Source organism: Lacerta agilis, chromosome 17 (genome assembly GCF_009819535.1).
Source record: "Lacerta agilis isolate rLacAgi1 chromosome 17, rLacAgi1.pri, whole genome shotgun sequence".
Lineage (NCBI taxonomy): Eukaryota > Metazoa > Chordata > Lepidosauria > Squamata > Lacertidae > Lacerta > Lacerta agilis.
The window spans coordinates 26486323-26503201 of record NC_046328.1 but is presented as its reverse complement, the minus strand read 5'-3'; the positions used below and the strand labels follow the sequence as shown (position 1 = coordinate 26503201).

Here is a 16879-nt window from a genome sequence, read left to right as displayed (position 1 = left end):
TCTACAATTCTATGATTCTACGACTCATTAAAAGCCTGGAATGTCCATCAAAACGAGAGAGTTGTGTAATGAGTTGTGTAATGAGAGAGCCTTGGTGGGGAGGGTATGACTTCCAGAGCAGCCACCTAATTGCTACAAGGCTGCAAAGTCTGTGGGTCACTTCAGCCCACACCCCGGAATGGCAAGTTGAGGGGTGGCTCTCAGGACAGCCTGGATCGCTCCCAGTTAAAGTTAATCCCTAACACTGCTGTGTGAATCATACACTCAGCCTCGTGAAACCAGGGTCAGAAGGAGCCCCAGGCGCACTTTGTGCTAAAACACAACCCAGATGTTTCCTCTCAACTCTCCCCCTTCCAGCACTCTCTGACCCCCTCCACCACCACCAAACCACTGTCATCCTTTAACCAGGGCATTGATGATGGACTTTAAATATTGCCCCCCAAGTGATGCTTCCTCACCAGCCGGTTTGTTGGAGGTTGAGACTCACGGGGCAGAAATAAAGCCCAGCCCCTTTGAGAGGCTCTCAGCAAAGGTTGCCGCTATCAAGAAGGCTTCTCCCATGGGATGTACCACTCTGCCCTGAGTCGGAAAGATGTTTATCTCGTGATCCAAGGAGATCAATTCCAACACACCTCCTAAGGAGGCCGGGAACCTCCGGCCTTGGCAAGGTTTTATGGCAACCTCCAAGAGCCATCTTGGTGGCCAACGGATGTCTAGTCCCATTGCTGTGTTGATTGCCAGGCATCCTGTTCTGGTTGCCGGTGATTGGTAGACTTGTCATAAACTGATAACCGCTTCTTAAACCACATTGCACAGCATCGTGCTCTCCAGCCAGGCGCGATGGGTTTTGCCGAGCTCCTGGACCATGTTGGCAGCATGGGGCGCTTCCAGATCGTCCATGTGGTCTTGTTGTCCCTCCCCATTTTCATGATGGCCAGTCACATGATCCTGCAGAACTTCACTGCAGGTACCCCAGGCCACCACTGCTTGGTCCACCACCGCAATGGCACTTCCGGGAACCAAAGCCTGGAAGCAGAGGGTCTCCTCAAGGTCTACATCCCCATGGATGAGAAAGGGCAGCCCGAGCAATGTCGCCGCTTCATCCTCCACCAGGGTCAGCTCTCAAATGCCACCGTTGCGAACTGGACCGAGATGGACACAGAGACATGCAAGGATGGGTGGGTGTATGACAAGACGGTCTTCCCAAGCACCATCGTCACCGAGGTGAGGACCAATGTTGCTCAGGGCCAGGCTGCTGAGTTGGTGGGTGCTGTTCTAAGTCAGGGGTGAGTTGTCTTTTCTCCATCCAAGGGCCACGCTTCCTTTGAGGCGATCCCTTTGGGGCCACATGGTGGTAGTGGGCAAGGCCACCAAAAGAGGTGGGGGCCAGGTTCAGAAGTGGGAGGGGCTACCAGGCTGCAGCTCATTTGGTAGAGCATGAGATTCTTAATCTCAAGGTTGTGGGTTCGATTCCCACCTTGGGTGAAAGATTCCTGCATTGCAGGGGATTGGACTAGATAACTCTTGTGGTTAGGGCTGGGGGGTATATCGATATATCATCCAAAACCAATTTGAAGTGATATCGGCTTCATAATTTTTGACCTGGCAGTTTATCGCATATCATGATATGTGTGTGTGCCGTGCAAAAATCACAATGTGGGGGGAACTGTTAAGTCAGCCAATGCTTTTCTTGATTCCTGCAGCCCCTGTTATCTCTGCCGGCTCAGCTCTCCCCTGCCTCCTGCATGATTCAGGAAAAACCACGAAGCCGGCCAATGCCTCTCCATAGCTCCATGCTTACTTCAGACATTGTGATCTATCGGTATATCATGATGTTTAGCTGGTGATATGTCGCAATGTTGAAAACCAGCTATCGCCCAGCCTTGTTTGTGGTTCCTTCAAACTCTACAGTTCTATGATTCTATCCCCTCTTCTCTTTTCCTACCACCCTCTTCTGTCTTTCTCTTTCTGATGTCATCTTCTCTTTGTATCTTCCTCCCCATCCATCAGGATGCCCTGAGAGGGACAGATCATGCTTGCCATATTTCCTTAAGTGCTTTTGGCACTTAAGATTCAGTAGAGACAAAAGAAAGTCCTTCTTCACACAGTGCATAGTTGGAACTATGGAATCCTCCTCCCCCCCCTCCCACCCCAGAATTGGTGATGGCCACCAACTTGGATGAATTTAAAAGAGGTTTAGACAAATTCACGGAGGTAACGGCTATCAAGGGCTACCAGCTCAGAGGTGGTGTGCTTCTCCTGGATAGCTCAGCTGGTGGAACGATGGACTCTTAATATCAGGGTCAGGGGTTTGAGCCCCATGTTGGGCAAAAGACTCCTGCATTGCAGGGGGTTGGACTAGATGACACTCGTGGTTCCTTCCAACTCTACAATTATTCTACCAATTGCTGGAAATTGCAGGAGCGGAGGGTGTTGCTGTTGCTCTCAGGGCTTCCCAGAGGCAGCTAGTTAGCCACTGTGAGAACTGGATGCTGGATTAGATGGGACCCCTTTGGCCTGATCCAGCAGCTCAAGCTCCCATTGTGCTCTTACGTTCTTAGATCAAGGACTGCAGGAATTTAGGCAGGTTGCCCGTTTACTAAGCACACCAAGAGGCATTTTGAGGTCAGGGCTTGTGTGTATCGTGCACTGCTGAAGTTTGCATCACACACCAGCACAAAGTAGGGTCCTAAGTAGGTGCAGAATTTTAGCTTTCTTGAGATCTCAATTGGCAGGCATATGTCTACCCACTATGCCTATGGTAGGCAAGCTAGAAGCACCTCATGCTGTGTAGTCACAAGCCTAAGGAAAACCCCACTGGATCGGAGCAGGCTTCAGAAGGACATAATAATGATGATGATGATGATAATTTATTTATACCCCACCCATCTGGCTGGGTTTCCCCAGCCACTCTGGGAGGCTTCCAGCACAGCATGAGGACAAAAGCCTTTCCCTCTTGCTGATCCCTCCCTGCGCATTTGGTAATTAATGGTAGACACCTCCTGTTCGTGAGGGCTCCATTTATCTGCCCTGTAATCACAGAATCATAGAGTTGGAAGGGACCCTGAGGGCCATCTAGTCCAACCCCCTGCAATGCAGGAATAGCAGCTTGTCGGGGTTCGGGTGCTGGAGCTCCTCGTGCACAAACTTAGGCTGCCCATGCACGAGGTACCAGTAGCAGGGAAAAGCGGCCAGCGTTCCACGTGCTTATGAGCACGGGCGCCAGCCAAGTCTCACAATCTGAAGGAAGCTGAGTAAGACGGAAAATGACTCCGAAGGTGTGTGAGTTCTTTAATGCCTTCTAACTAAAATAATGCCTCGAAAACTAATGGATGCCTCGAAAACCAATGGATGCCCTGAATCTGAACCATGAAAACCAAACCAAGGACATTGCGTTGAAATTAAAATTCTTAAAACCTTTACCCCCTTTTTCCCCAAATGACGACAGACACCGAATCTTTCTTTTGTGGCTTTGGCAAAACCCGCATAGGCTCGTCTTCTGGCCCTAAGCTAAGTTTCCCTGAGCTCTAAGTCCCTGCGGGCCAATTCTTCCGCGATACTAAATTAATCTAAATCTAAACCGAATATCTTCCGCAATTCTAGCCCTAGGCTAAACCTAAAAGCCTAACTAAAGCTAAACCGAATATCTTCCGCGAACTAAACCTAACTAAAAGCAAAACCCATCCAACCCAACCAGCCCGCTCCCAAAATCCCTTAAACTAAACTTGACCTGAACTGAAAGTAAAAGTTCCCAAAAGAATAAAACGTAAAGAACGATTGACTAACCCAACTGAACGTGCCTATGCGGGGAGCCTCAGCCTTTTATTAGGGAACAGATGTGACATCACGATCGATGCCTCAACCAATAAAACCACTGTTGCTGCCCTCCAAAAAGGCGGGAAGCAGATTTAACGTTCATTGATAACTTCAAATGTTGCCGGAACTACAAATTAAAGGCGGATTAATCTTATTGGTAAACCAACTATTCATTCTTACTTTCACTTTTGCTTTCACGCGTAAAGATACTAAAAGTAGTTCTCAAAAACCCATTAAAATAAATGAACAACCGCGGATCTTTTGACGGATCCACGCAGCGTATTCCGACAGCAGCTAAAGAATCTCTGAGAGATGGCCACCCAACCTCTGCTTAAAAACCTTCCAAGGAAGGAGAGCCCACCACCTCCCAAGGGTGTCTGTTCCGCTGTCAAACTGCTCTTATTGTCAGAAAGCTCCTCCTGATGTTGGAGGTCTTTAAGCGGAGGCTTGACAGCCATCTGTCAAGAATGCTTTGATGGTGTTTCCTGTTTGGCAGGGGGTTGGACTGGATGGCCCTTGTGGTCTCTTCCAACTCTATGATTCTATGATTCTATGTTGAGTTGGAATCTCCTTTCTTGTAACTTGAACCCACTGGTTCAGATCCTTACACTCCAGAGCAGGAGAAAACAAGCTTGCTCCATCTTCCCTATTTCAATGTTGTTGATAATTGACACCACAACAGAAGAGCATCAAAGGAGTGCACTAGATCACTTGAAAGACACATCTAGGCCTGCACCTGTCTTCTCACGGTGGCCAATCAGACTCCTGGAGGTAGCCCACAAGCAGGTCTTGAAGTCACTATCCTTTGTGGTCTACCTAAGGAGGGAAGAGCTTCAACACCAGCTGGTCCTTTCTGAATCGTTTTGTTTTCTCTTCTCTGCCGCCCCCTCCCGCCCTGTTGCAGTGGGACCTGGTGTGCTCTGCGCGAGCTTTGAAGCAGATGGCTCAGTCCCTCTACATGGCTGGCGTGCTGGTGGGAGGAATTGTCTATGGAGGCCTCTCAGACAGGTGAGGAGAGCCAGCACATTGTTTGTTTTCATTCATTCAATTATTTTATTTAAATGGTTATCCCACCTTCCTTCCAACATGGAAGCCAAGGCAATGTGTTTACATTTCTCAGGCGTTCCTCCGAGCAAACACACCAGATCCAGACCAGCTCAGCTTCAGCAGAGTGATGAATGACCTGATGTGCCCTTAGGCCATATTCTGGGCCTACTGGAATTCTCTAGGGACTCTGAGATGCCGAGAAATGTCTATGGAGCATGTGCAAAGTGTTGTTCTACAATTGACAGAGCAGCCTTAGCTCGCTTGTTAACAACATACTTTAGAGGCGACTGCAGTAGTATGCAGAGAGAGTATATAAGCAGCATATAAGTTGATTAAACTACTATAAATAAATGCCTTCACAGAGTTACACTAGTATTGCATTGAGGATATGCCTGCTATTTGTTTTATTTTGTTTGTATGTATGGTGTTTTATTTGCTTTATATTATGCATTTCTCTTCTTTATTTTTTACACTTCTAGGGTATCATAAGGTTGTATCCAATGTTAGTGCTGCTCAGAGTAGACTCACGGAAATTAAAGGGCATGACTAATGTCAGCCTTTTGTTTTCAATGGGCCTACTCTGAGTAGGTACAGCCTTTGATGTTTAGTGGTCTCAACGTTTCGTAAAATCATCATCATCATCATCATCATCACATAATTAAATTTTACACACATCTGAAATGTGACAGCATTTTCAAAGCCAACCTTTAGAATTTCAGCCACTGTTGGCAGTGGTTTTAGAAACTCGCCTGTGAAGGATGCTTAAATTGCAGGGTTCTATACTGCTTTTGATGCCTGCTAGAAATTGTTTTTGCTTAGACAAGCCTACCCAGATAGCATAAAGTTGACATGTATTTTAATATGTAGTTTTATTTGATAATGTGTTTTTTAAACTGTTTGTTTTAAGTTAACTTGTTTTAAACTCTGAATTTTAATAATAATAATAATAATAACAACAACAACATTTTATTTATACCCCGCCCTTCCCAGCCAAAAACCGGGCTCAGGGCGGCTAACACTAATTAAAATCACAGCAAAAACATAAAAACAATCAATTTAAAATACAGATTAAAATACAAATTTAAAAATTCAAAATTAAAACTGCAGTCTCATTTTCAAATAGCCCACCGATAAATGAATAAGTATAAATATCAAACAGAAACCAACCCAAAGGCCAGGTGGAACAGTTCCGTCTTGCAGGCCCTGTGGAAAGATGCCAAATCCCGCAGGGCCCTGGTCTCTTGTGATAGACTGTTCCACCAAGTTGGGGCCAATACTGAGAAACATTATCATTATTTTATTGATAATGTTAATGTATATTTTATTTAATGCATACAAACCCCATTTTTCACTCACTCACACACACACACACAATTTAAGGGCCATAGCTCTGTGGAAGGACACATGCATTCCATGCTGAAGCTCCCAGGTTCGATGCTGGGCACCCATAGTTCAAGGAAAATATAGGAAGCCATTGGTCCATCTAGCTCAGTACTGTATACACTGACAGGCAGCAACTGTCTTCAAATAGTAGGCCGTGGGAAAGACCCTTTCCTGCCTGAGTTCCCAGAGAACCAGGAGAGCTACTGCCAACCAGAGCAGACAACACCAGGCCAGACAGAGCAGAGAAGCAGCCTGCCCTGCTATAAGGGAGCTCAGAGGTGGAGCATTTGCTCTGTGTGTGCCCAGTTCTGGGGGAGCTTGAAGCCCACAGGTGAAATCAAGGCAAAGGCAGCACCTTGGACAGCACCAGGCACAATGTCCTCCAGCCGCAGATACAGAAGAGCAACAGGGAGCTGCAGCCTTCCAGGACCCTTCCAGGCTGTTGGCTTTTCTTTGGAGGGTGAGCTCTGTGAGATGTAATTGACACAATAACAGCACATGATGTCCACACATCAGCTTTGTTTTTGCTGATTAATTTATAACACATCAAAACCAAATTAAAATTAATTTAATACATCCCCCCCAAAAAACCACGTTTCCCACTCTCTCAGAAATATTCCAATTCATCCCCTTTTACATGCTGCACAAATTTGTCTCTAATTAATTTCCATTTCTTGGTTTTTTTTTCCAAATTCCTTGTCCTCCGGCTGTCCCTTTACCACCTTCCCCAATAGTTGTCACATTGTTGCTGCCTGGAGGCGAACTTGTACGCTATACCACAAAAAGAGGGGGAAATAAATATTTAAAATAAAATGGAGTATTTGTGGTATGAGGAGGCTGGCATGTGTCCCTGAACTCTGATAACGAATCTTTGCTTGCCTAGACAGAGGCTAGAGAAACATGTGTGTGCATGTGAGCTTTAATAATAATAATAATAATAATAATAATAATAATAATAATAATAATAATAATTTATTTATACCCCGCCCACCAGGCTGGGTTTCCGCAGCCACTCTGGGTGGCTTTCAACTGAATATTAAAAACAATACAGTTGACTTTTAAAAGTAAAATAGTTGCTTATTGCCTTGACATCTGCTGGGAGGGTGTTCCACAGGGCAGGCGCCACCACCGAGAAGGTCCTCTGCCTGGTTCTCTGGAACCTCACTTCTCACAGTGAGGGAACTGCAAGAAGGCCCTTGGAGCTGGACCTCAGTGTCCGGGCTGGACAATGGGGGTGGAGACGCTCCTTCAGGTATACAGGACCGAGGCCGTTTAGGGCTTTAAAGGTCAGCACCAACAATTTGAATTGTGCTCGGAAACGTACTGGGAGCCAATGAAGATCTTTCAGGGCTGGTGTTATATGGTCTCGGCAGCTGCTTCCAGTCACCAGTCTAGCTGCCACATTCTGGATTAATTGCAGTTTCCGAGTCACCTTCAAAGGTAGCCCCACGTAGAGTACATTGCAGTAGTCCAAGCGGGAGATAACTAGAGCATGCACCACTCTGGCAAGACTGTCTGCGGCGGGCAGGTAGGGTCTTGGCCTGCGTACGAGATGGAGCTGGTAGACGGCTGCCCTGGACACAGAATTAACCCTTGTACAAGTACAAAGGTCAACTGTGCTCCCCGTTTTGCCTCTGGTCACACACACCAAATGGCATGTGACCCCTGGATGGCTGCCTTGGGGAAAATGTGGCCCTCCAGCCGAAAAAGGGCTAGACAGACATAGCCTTTGAGGCTGTCTAAGGGACCTTCCAATGTCCCTGTCAGGAGTTGCTTCTCAAAAGTCTCTTTCTTTCTTTCTCTCTTCTCCCTTGCTCTGCTACCTCGCAGGTTTGGACGGCGGCTGATTCTCATTTGGTCCTGCCTGCAACTGGCTGTCACAGGGACGGCCTCCGCCTTCTCCCCCACCTTCAGTGCCTACTGCACCCTTCGGTTCCTGACAGGGATGGCCTACTCGGGCACTGTCCTCAACATCTTCTCTCTGTGTGAGTTGGATTTCCCTCCCCTTCCTGTTTACTCCTCACTTTAAACCAGAAACGTGGCCCTTCAGTCCTCTCTGCCTGGCCCTCAGGACTCTCCCCAGGCTATGCTCCTCACTGATCCTGCCCCCCCCCCCGGTAAGTGTTTTGGCCTGTCTGGAACATGTCCTCGAACTCTGATAAGGCTTCCTGCTTGCCTGGATAGAGGACAGAGAGGGGTGTGAGCGAGTACACAAGAAGCAAATCTTGTGTGCAGAAACTAGGCTGCTGTAGAAAGGAAAGATTTGCCTTATTTTCTGGCTCTGTCTGCCTTTGCTTCTAGCCTCCCTCACCACTGGCATGTGGGCCCCAGGAGGTTATTATTTATCATTTTCTATTTATTAAATTTATATACTGCACTTCGTCAAAAGATCTCAGGATAGTTCACAGAATAGGAAAGGATGCCCAGAAGGAAATGTGTACCAGTCAACTGCCCTGGAAAAACCTGGACATCCTGAGGTTTTTTCCTGTGAGAGCATGGCAGCCATTTTATTATGTGAGCTGCCCTGAGACCTCCAGGTATAGGGTGGTACAGTGGATGCTCGGGTTGCGGACGTAATCCGTGACGGAAGGACGTCCGCAACCCGCAGCGTTCATATCATGCAGTGCTACGTCTGTGCATGCGCGAGCACCAAAACCAGGAGGTAACCCATTCCAGTACTTCCGGATTCGGCGCGGAACGCAACCTGAAAAGGTGTAACCCGCAGCGGCCGTAACATGAGGTATGACTGTATAAAAATTCAGATAATAATAATAATAATAATAATAATAATAATAATAATAGGCAGCACCTTGCTCTCTTATGATTGTGGGCCAAGATCTCACCCCGGAAAAAGCATCCCCCCCCATCACGTGACCCAGAAGATGGTGTCCAGATTTTGGCCACGTTGTATTGGAGTGTATGTAAACGTGATTCCCATGCCAAAAAGTGGGGTGGGTGACTGACTCAGGACGAGTGTGGCTGCAGAGGTAATAGTCTGAGGTGAGTCTCGAGGGCTAGGTAGAGGGGCTTGAAGGGCCACATTTGGCCCCCAGGGCCTGAGATACTCTTCCCTTGAGGTACCTGAAGTGAATAGCAACTCCACAATCCAGTAAAGTGTTACTTGGAGGGGGGACTGCCCCCCACAGCTTCCGTTTCTCTCCCTGCTCCCCCCGCCAGGTGTGGAATGGACGCCCACGAGGATCCGGCCCTTACTGTCAACCTACAACGGCTTGGCCTACACGATTGGACAGATGGTCCTGGCAGGGTTGGCCTACCTCATCCCAGAGTGGCGCTGGCTGCAGCTGGCTGTCTCCTTGCCCTATTTCCTCTTCTTCATCTACTCCTGGTAAGGACTTTGCGTAGCTGTGGGGTTAGGGCGGGGAGGGGAAGGAGCAAACCTGTCAAGTTGGGTTCCTCTCAGTTTCTCATTGTGTCCCCCCACCACCAGTCTTTGGTTCAGTTCTACACATTTCCACATCCACCTGCAATCTCTACAATAAAGATTCTGCAGCACTTTAGTGTGAATTTCTCCTGACATAGGCAAAATTATATACAAATACGCCTATCTTGATTAAAAAACCAACAACCACGCACAGATTCCTCTTAGCTCTTTATTCGGGTACCTGAGAGAGAGAAGTGTCTCTGACCCTATGAGAGCCAGACATGCAGAATTCAAAAGATTTTTAATGCATAGTCCCATCATGTGAAATATAAGGTTCACTTCCTCAAAATGAAGCAGAAGGTACAGTGGTACCTCAGGTTACATACGCTTCAGGTTACATACTCCGCTAACCCAGAAATAACGCTTCAGGATAAGAACAGAAATCATGCTCTGGCGGCGCAGTGGCAATGGGAGGCCCCATTAGCTAAAGTGGTGCTTCAGGTTAAGAACAGTTTCAGTTTAAGAACGGACCTCCGGAACAAATTAAGTACGTAACCAGAGGTACCATTGTACAAGGAAAAGTTTTCCAAAAAAAAACAACCAACCATCTATATGGCAGCACTTTCCTGTTCTGGCAGTTTGTGGTCACAGGTGAAAGCAGGAATTTCACACTTTTTTATAGCTAGCTGTCAGCTTCACCCTCCCTCTCATTTTTGAACTAGGGCAGAGTCCATATCTCCAATCTTACTGATTTCTCTGATACCTAAAAGGCACATTTCCCCATAGCCATGACGCCTCGCCTAAATGTCCCTCAGTCTGGAGGGGCCCTTGTTGACTCTGGAATGTGTGTCTCATCTTTATATTCCTTACTTCACTGTCTTTCACCCAACCCAACAGGTGGTTTTCTGAATCAGCCCGCTGGCTGGTGTTGGTTGGGAAGCAGGAGCAGGCTGTGAAGGAGCTGAAGAGAGCAGCCAGGATGAACGGGAAGCATGAAGCCGCTGACAAGCTAAATGTCGAGGTGAAATTGGGAGGACGCACACACACACACACACACACACACACCAACTACATTTGTAGCTGACCTTTCCTCTAAGGAAACCAAGGCTGTGTACACAATTCTCTCCAAAATTCTATCCCCACAATAACCTTGAGTGGTAGACCAGTCTGAGATAAGGATGGGGAAGAAATTCGGCTGGGTTTGCATTTTGATTGGAACTGAGCTGATTTGCACTGTTTGCAAATAAATTTCCCATTAAATAATGCTTTTCTGTATGCTATTTTCACTAATGTGTGCATTTCTATGGACACTTTATGCGTTTTTTTTTTGTACAAATCACCAGTACTTGTCCAGAGAAGCGAATTGCAATATTTGGAGGTGTGAAATTCAAAGGAAGGCAATGTTTTTGCTCACATATTGTTTCAGAAAATGTGAATTAGGTAGATTTGCCTTTAAATGAGAACGGAATCAAATGTAAGTGTCCTTAATCTGCAAAATAGATTTGGCTAACAGAACTCTTAGCGCAGGCAAAGAGAGGAAATGGCCAGCTATTTAATGCTGGCAAGAGAGTTTCAAGAGCCCATAGTGGTTTCTATCTTCTTGCTATACCTTCAAACCTTCCAGCTTTGATACTTATAAAAGCTGGGAGTGGGGAGAAGCAAAACTTCAGTTCCCCTTCCAGATATTTCCTGCTTGTGCCCAGTAGCCAGAGAATTATTTTTTCCTCCCTGCCAGCTCTTGAGATCCAACATGAAGGAAGAAATGGCATCCCTGAAATCCAGCTATACCATCGTGGACCTGGTGCGGACTCCAACCATGCGCAGGATCTCCTGCTGCCTCTGCTTTGTGTGGTGAGTTCTGACAGGAGAGATGTCCGTGGGCCATGCAATTCCATGGTTAGCAGAGTCTGCGTTTGCTGTGCAGTTTCTAGTAGTGTAAAATCACACTGAAAGGCTCCTAGTCCTCATTGTTATGGGCAAACCATGAAATTACATTGAATGCTTGGCAGCCTTTCAGTGGCAGGGGTAGAATTCTCCAAACCTGCAGCCACCCACTGTCAGTTCCATGAAATTTGGTTGTTAAGTTAGCAGTTGCAGATATAGGCAGAAGTGGGACTTGGAAGAAAATGCTGGAGAGTGGAGCATTCTTGGCTCATCATTCCAGCTAGCCATGCCCTTCTGTAGGTTACCAGAGTGATAGCCAAAGTTTCGCCCTCCAGGTGTTGTTAGACTCCAGCTTCCACCAGGCTTCAAGCTAGCATAGCCAATGACAACAAGGGTTGATTCATTAGGATGATTAAATCTGTATACCACCCTATAACCGCAGGTCTCAGGGCAGTTACAACATAAAATCACAATATAAAAACACAAAATTCATAACAAAAACAACCCAGTAAACCCCCCCACACACACATTTTAAAAGAGCATTGGATGTCAATCAGTCAAAAGCCTGGTTAAAGAGGAACGTTTTGGCCAGGCACCTAATGGTGTATAATGAAGGCGGCAGCTGAATCTCCCTGGGGGGAGCATTTCACAAAGGGGGAGCCACTGCAGAAGAGGCCTGTTCTTGTGTTGCCACTTCCAGACCTCTCATGGAGGAGGCACACAGAGAAGGGACTCAGATGATCTCAGGTTCCAGGCAGGTTCATATGAAGAGAGGCAGCCCTTGAAGTATTGCAGTCCTGAGCCATTTGACGCGGGGTTGGACTAAATGACCCTTGAGTTCCCTTCCAACTCTCTCATTCTTCCACCCCCAGGTTCTCCACCAGTTTTGCCTATTATGGGCTGGTCATGGACCTCCAGCACTTCGGCACCAACATCTACTTGATCCAGCTGGTTTTTGGGGCGGTTGACTTCCCAGCCAAGTTTATCTCGGTCCTCACCATCAGTTACATTGGGCGCCGGTTCACCCAAGCTGCCACACTCGTCCTTGCAGGGCTGACCATCTTGGCTAACATCTTTGTTCCTCAAGGTCAGAGAGGAGGTTCTTCTTCTTCTGCCTAGAGGTGTGGGTGGTGCCAAGAATTATCTGAGCACACCACATCAAGCCAATTGGCAGTGGATGGTGTGGAATGGAGAAGTGCTGTGTTATCTTGGAGATGGAACAGCGGGGGTCCTCTTCTGGGCTTGAGGCTGCACACTGTGTGCATCTTCAGGACCTCAGACAGTTCCTGTGGAGAAGGGTAGATTCAGTTTTTTAAAAAATATATGATCCCAGGGCAGAGAGAGAACTGGAAGGCCTCGTTCAGCCTGTGCGATGGAGGCCTGTAGCTCCGTGCCAGAGTGCAGACAGTCGCAGGTTCAACCTCCCGCATCTCCACATAGGTCCAGGGAAGACCGCATGAAGAGCTGCTGCCTCCCAGCGTAGCTTCTGTCTGTCACGGAGAGGAGTGTGAGGCTTCATTCCAGGAAATAGGCCAGTGGAGAACCCTTAATGCATTCCGTTCCTTTCCCCCAGATATGCCCACCACACGGGCCGCCTTGGCTGCCTTTGGGAAGGGGTGTTTGGCTGCCGCATTCAACTGCATCTATTTGTACACTGGAGAACTTTATCCAACGGTGCTCCGGTAAGTGAGGAGAACAGGTGTGTCTTCTAGGGAGCTTGCGAAGAATAGATTGGCCTCAAAAAGCAAGGGGCACCTGTGACACAGGGGTGTGGCCATTTCACATCCCTTACTCAGTTCCTCCTCCTCCTCGGTGCTACCCTTTTCCTCCAGGGGTGGGGGAGCTTTTTCAGACCAGGGGCCACATTCCCTTCTGGGAGGTCTTCTGGGGGCCACATGCCAGTGGTGGGTGGAGCCAGAGGCAAAAGTGGGTGGGGCAATGAATGTGACCCCCCCCCACACACACCTTTGCATGGTAGGTTAACTTCTACATACACAACCTTCTCTGCCAGGCAAGCCAGAGGCATTAACAGAGTCCAAGGACACATTCCAGCCAGGCAAAGGCACTCAGGATGTGAAGCCAGGCCAGAGAGGGGTGTGGTCTGGGGAGATGGTCACAATTAGCCTCTGGGGCAGAAGTCCCCCACCCTTGCACTAAACTAGAATGGGAGATTTTGAGGTGCAAGAGCTCACTGTAGCCAAACACTTCACAAGAGCCAAAAAATTCCATCTGTTGTGTTGGAACTACGGTATTTATTATGCACACACCAAACAGCAGCAGTTAACTAATTTGTTAGGATCAGTGATGACTGCAATCCTATGCATAGTTTCGCAGGAGCAAGCTCTACCAACCTCAGTGGTACTTTCTTCTAACTGCATGCTTTGAAATACAAGGAACTTTCATAAAAGATCCACAACCAGCTGAAGTGCAGCCTTTAGCTTTTAAGTAGAAATGCAAATAATCTTGCAGAGAAGCACCACCATTTAACTGCTAGCATGAAGCAGGAACCCCATCAAAGAAAAGGGCAGCCATCCTCTGTTTGTTTGTTTGTTTGTTTGTTTGTTTGGTTACTTGCTTCATTTGCTGACTTCCTCTATGGCTAAACTGTGATAAGCAAACTTGAAAGCCTCATTATCACTGTGTTCGGGCAGATGACAACATCACACCTGCCCTGAAGGTTAAAAAAAGGCTGATAACTACCCCCTGTTGAAGGGGAGGGAGGATTGAGCCTTTATTCTGCTGGGTACCTTGAAAGGTGTGGGTTTTCCAGTTCCTGTTACAGGGAGTGGGGCTGCATTTAATGTGTCTACTTTGCGGATGCCGGATGGGTCCACTAAGCTGTGTAGATAATACTTTGGTTTCTTGACTTGTAGGCAGACTGGCATGGGTCTAGGCAACACCTTGTCTCGCTTGGGTGGCATATCAGCCCCCCTGGTGAAGATATTCAGCGAGTACCTCCCTTACCTGCCGCACCTGATCTACGGTGCTGCCCCCGTGGTGTCTGGGGTCGCTGCCATCTTCCTGCCGGAAACCCGCAATGCCTCACTGCCAGAAACAATCGAGCAAGTTGAGAACAGGTGAGCATGGAAGCCATCAGAACACTTCCCAACATTCCTCATAGGAATGCCTTATCTTTTTCTTTGGCAATCACTCGTAGCTGAGTCTGATTGTCTTCCATGAACATGGTCTTAATGGTGTGTCCATTGGTGACTTTGGAGGCCAGTTCTGGATCTACACGTCCTTCCACAGTGGGGACATAGGTTTTGGGGTGGGAGTTGAACATGGTGAGGGTTTGCCAAACATGCCTTCTTCCTCTTAGCACATTTCTCCCTTTCGTGCTGAGTTCAAGCATCTTCGAAGTCCCTCCAGCTGCAGCGCTCGCAGGCCAGTGTTTCCCAATTGTCTGTGTTTATACTACATCCCCCCCCCCGATTTGCCTTGAGAGAGTCTTTAAACCTCTTTTGTTGACCACAGGAAGGGGGGGCAATGGGAGCACACCACCCCCATTGATGCGATCCCGGTGGGGTTCCATCATGGCTGCCTCCCCACCAGTGCTGGGCACCCCGCCCCCGAAATGCTGTGCGCTCCGCCCCCAGAATGCATGCCATGCCCCTTTGGGTGGCGCACCCCGTCCCTGCCTGCTCCCCACCCCCAGTGCCGGAGAATGAAGCTCCACCACTGGTTGACCATCAACATTACACTTTCCGTTTTTAAGTTCAGAATAGAGTACTGGTAGTTGCTTTGGAAGACAATAATCAGGCATCTGAACAACATGACCAGTCCAACAATGTCGATGTTGAAGAATTGCTTCGATACTGGTGGTGTTTGCTTCTTCCAGTACGCTGGTATTAGTTTGCCTGTCTTTCCAAGTGATATGTAAAAAAAAATTGGAGACACTGTTGATGAAATCTTTCAAGAAGTTGGAGTTGGTGTTTATAAGTGGTCCATGTTTCACAAGCATACAGTAAGGTTAGTAGTGCAATAGCTTTGTAAACAAGCATTTTGGTTTCCCAAAGGGGTGCATGGGTTGCCAGCTGTGAAATACATTGGCATTATTTTCAGCTCTCTAACGCTACTAGATGCTCTACCACTGAGCTGTGGACCTCACACACACACATAGCAGCCCCTGCTTATGTGAACAGGACAAACAAATCGGTTTGCCCCATTTGATCTACAAAGTGCCATCAGATGCACAGGCAGACATTTTATCGTTATTGGGGGGATTAACAAACTGTATTTCATGGAACTTCTGTCTTGTTCAGATCTCAGGGCCAGAAGGACCCAAAGCAGCAACAGCAACAGCAAATGGAGGCCCTTCTCGACGCCACCAAGCCTGAAACCACAAAGGACGCCGTTTAAGGAGAGGAGAGTATGGCTTGTGGATTGACTTTGGGGGATGTTCAGTTCTTGCTGCTTGAGGTTAATCTTACCCTTTGGAAAAAGGCTGCCATACTCAGTGCTCTGTGTTCAGAAAGGCAGACTGGATGGCATCACTCAAGGGGGCAAAAAGTCTGGACTTCCTGTAATGGGTGGACTTGATGGTATTTGGACTCTGATGCTGTTTCACTTGCGTTCTTGACCTGCTTTCCTCCAGGCTGATGAAACTTCATTTCTAAAATGTGAGGTGGAATATAGGAAGCTGCCTCTTACCAAGCCAGATCCTACTAGGTCAGTATTGTCTACACCAGCCTTTGCCAAACTGGACACCTCCAGCTGTTTGGGACTCCCATCAGCACAGCCAATGACCAGGGGGCAATGGGTGATTCAGAGTCCAAAACATGGGGGGGGGGGACCCAAGCTGGTGAAGGCTGGCCTATGCTGAAGAACAGCAAAGCTACAGGGCAGGGCTTCTGCCCACCCTCAGCCTTAACAGGAGATTCCAAAGAGGAAATGAATATTGTTTGCATTTTAATGAAACGGTGGCTGAAGTATATTCAGTGGCCAGGGAAAGTGTGGGACAAACAGATGATTTACTGGAAGACATATAACTGCCATGCGAGCAAATCAGGATGAATGCAGGACCTTGTATAACCTCCCTGGGGACAAATAATAACGAATGCTCAATAAAGATCTGCAATAATCTAAGCTCTGCTTAAGCTTTGTGCAGGCAAGTCTGGATAAATCCTGAATAAACTTATTGTCTGAAGGAACCCCACTGTCCAGTCTTTTTTTTTTTAAACCCAACACAATTTTTGTTTTAGTTTTTAAACAAATAAAATAACCACGAAACACTTATCCAGCAGTACATCTAAGGGTGCTTATTTTTCTCCTATTGTCTTTCTTCATTGAACATTCGTCCTGTTTTGATTTGCGTTCATACGTCTTCCTGTTCATCATCCATCCATCCCACATGTTCCAGCACATTTC

The 16879-nt window shown here is 47.4% G+C and overlaps 1 protein-coding gene across 1 annotated transcript; it reads left to right on the top strand.

Moving 5' to 3' along the window:
• The first annotated feature begins 383 nt into the window (after positions 1 to 383).
• LOC117039035 (solute carrier family 22 member 6-A-like) lies at positions 384 to 16232 on the top strand. Its single transcript, XM_033136068.1, has 10 exons — positions 384 to 1224; positions 4721 to 4824; positions 8077 to 8231; positions 9424 to 9592; positions 10526 to 10649; positions 11364 to 11479; positions 12385 to 12599; positions 13086 to 13194; positions 14386 to 14589; positions 15775 to 16232. Exons 1-10 carry the CDS (start codon positions 841 to 843, stop codon positions 15869 to 15871), a joined length of 1677 nt encoding a protein of 558 aa, XP_032991959.1. The 5' UTR covers positions 384 to 840; the 3' UTR covers positions 15872 to 16232.
• Positions 16233 to 16879: the final 647 nt, after the last annotated feature.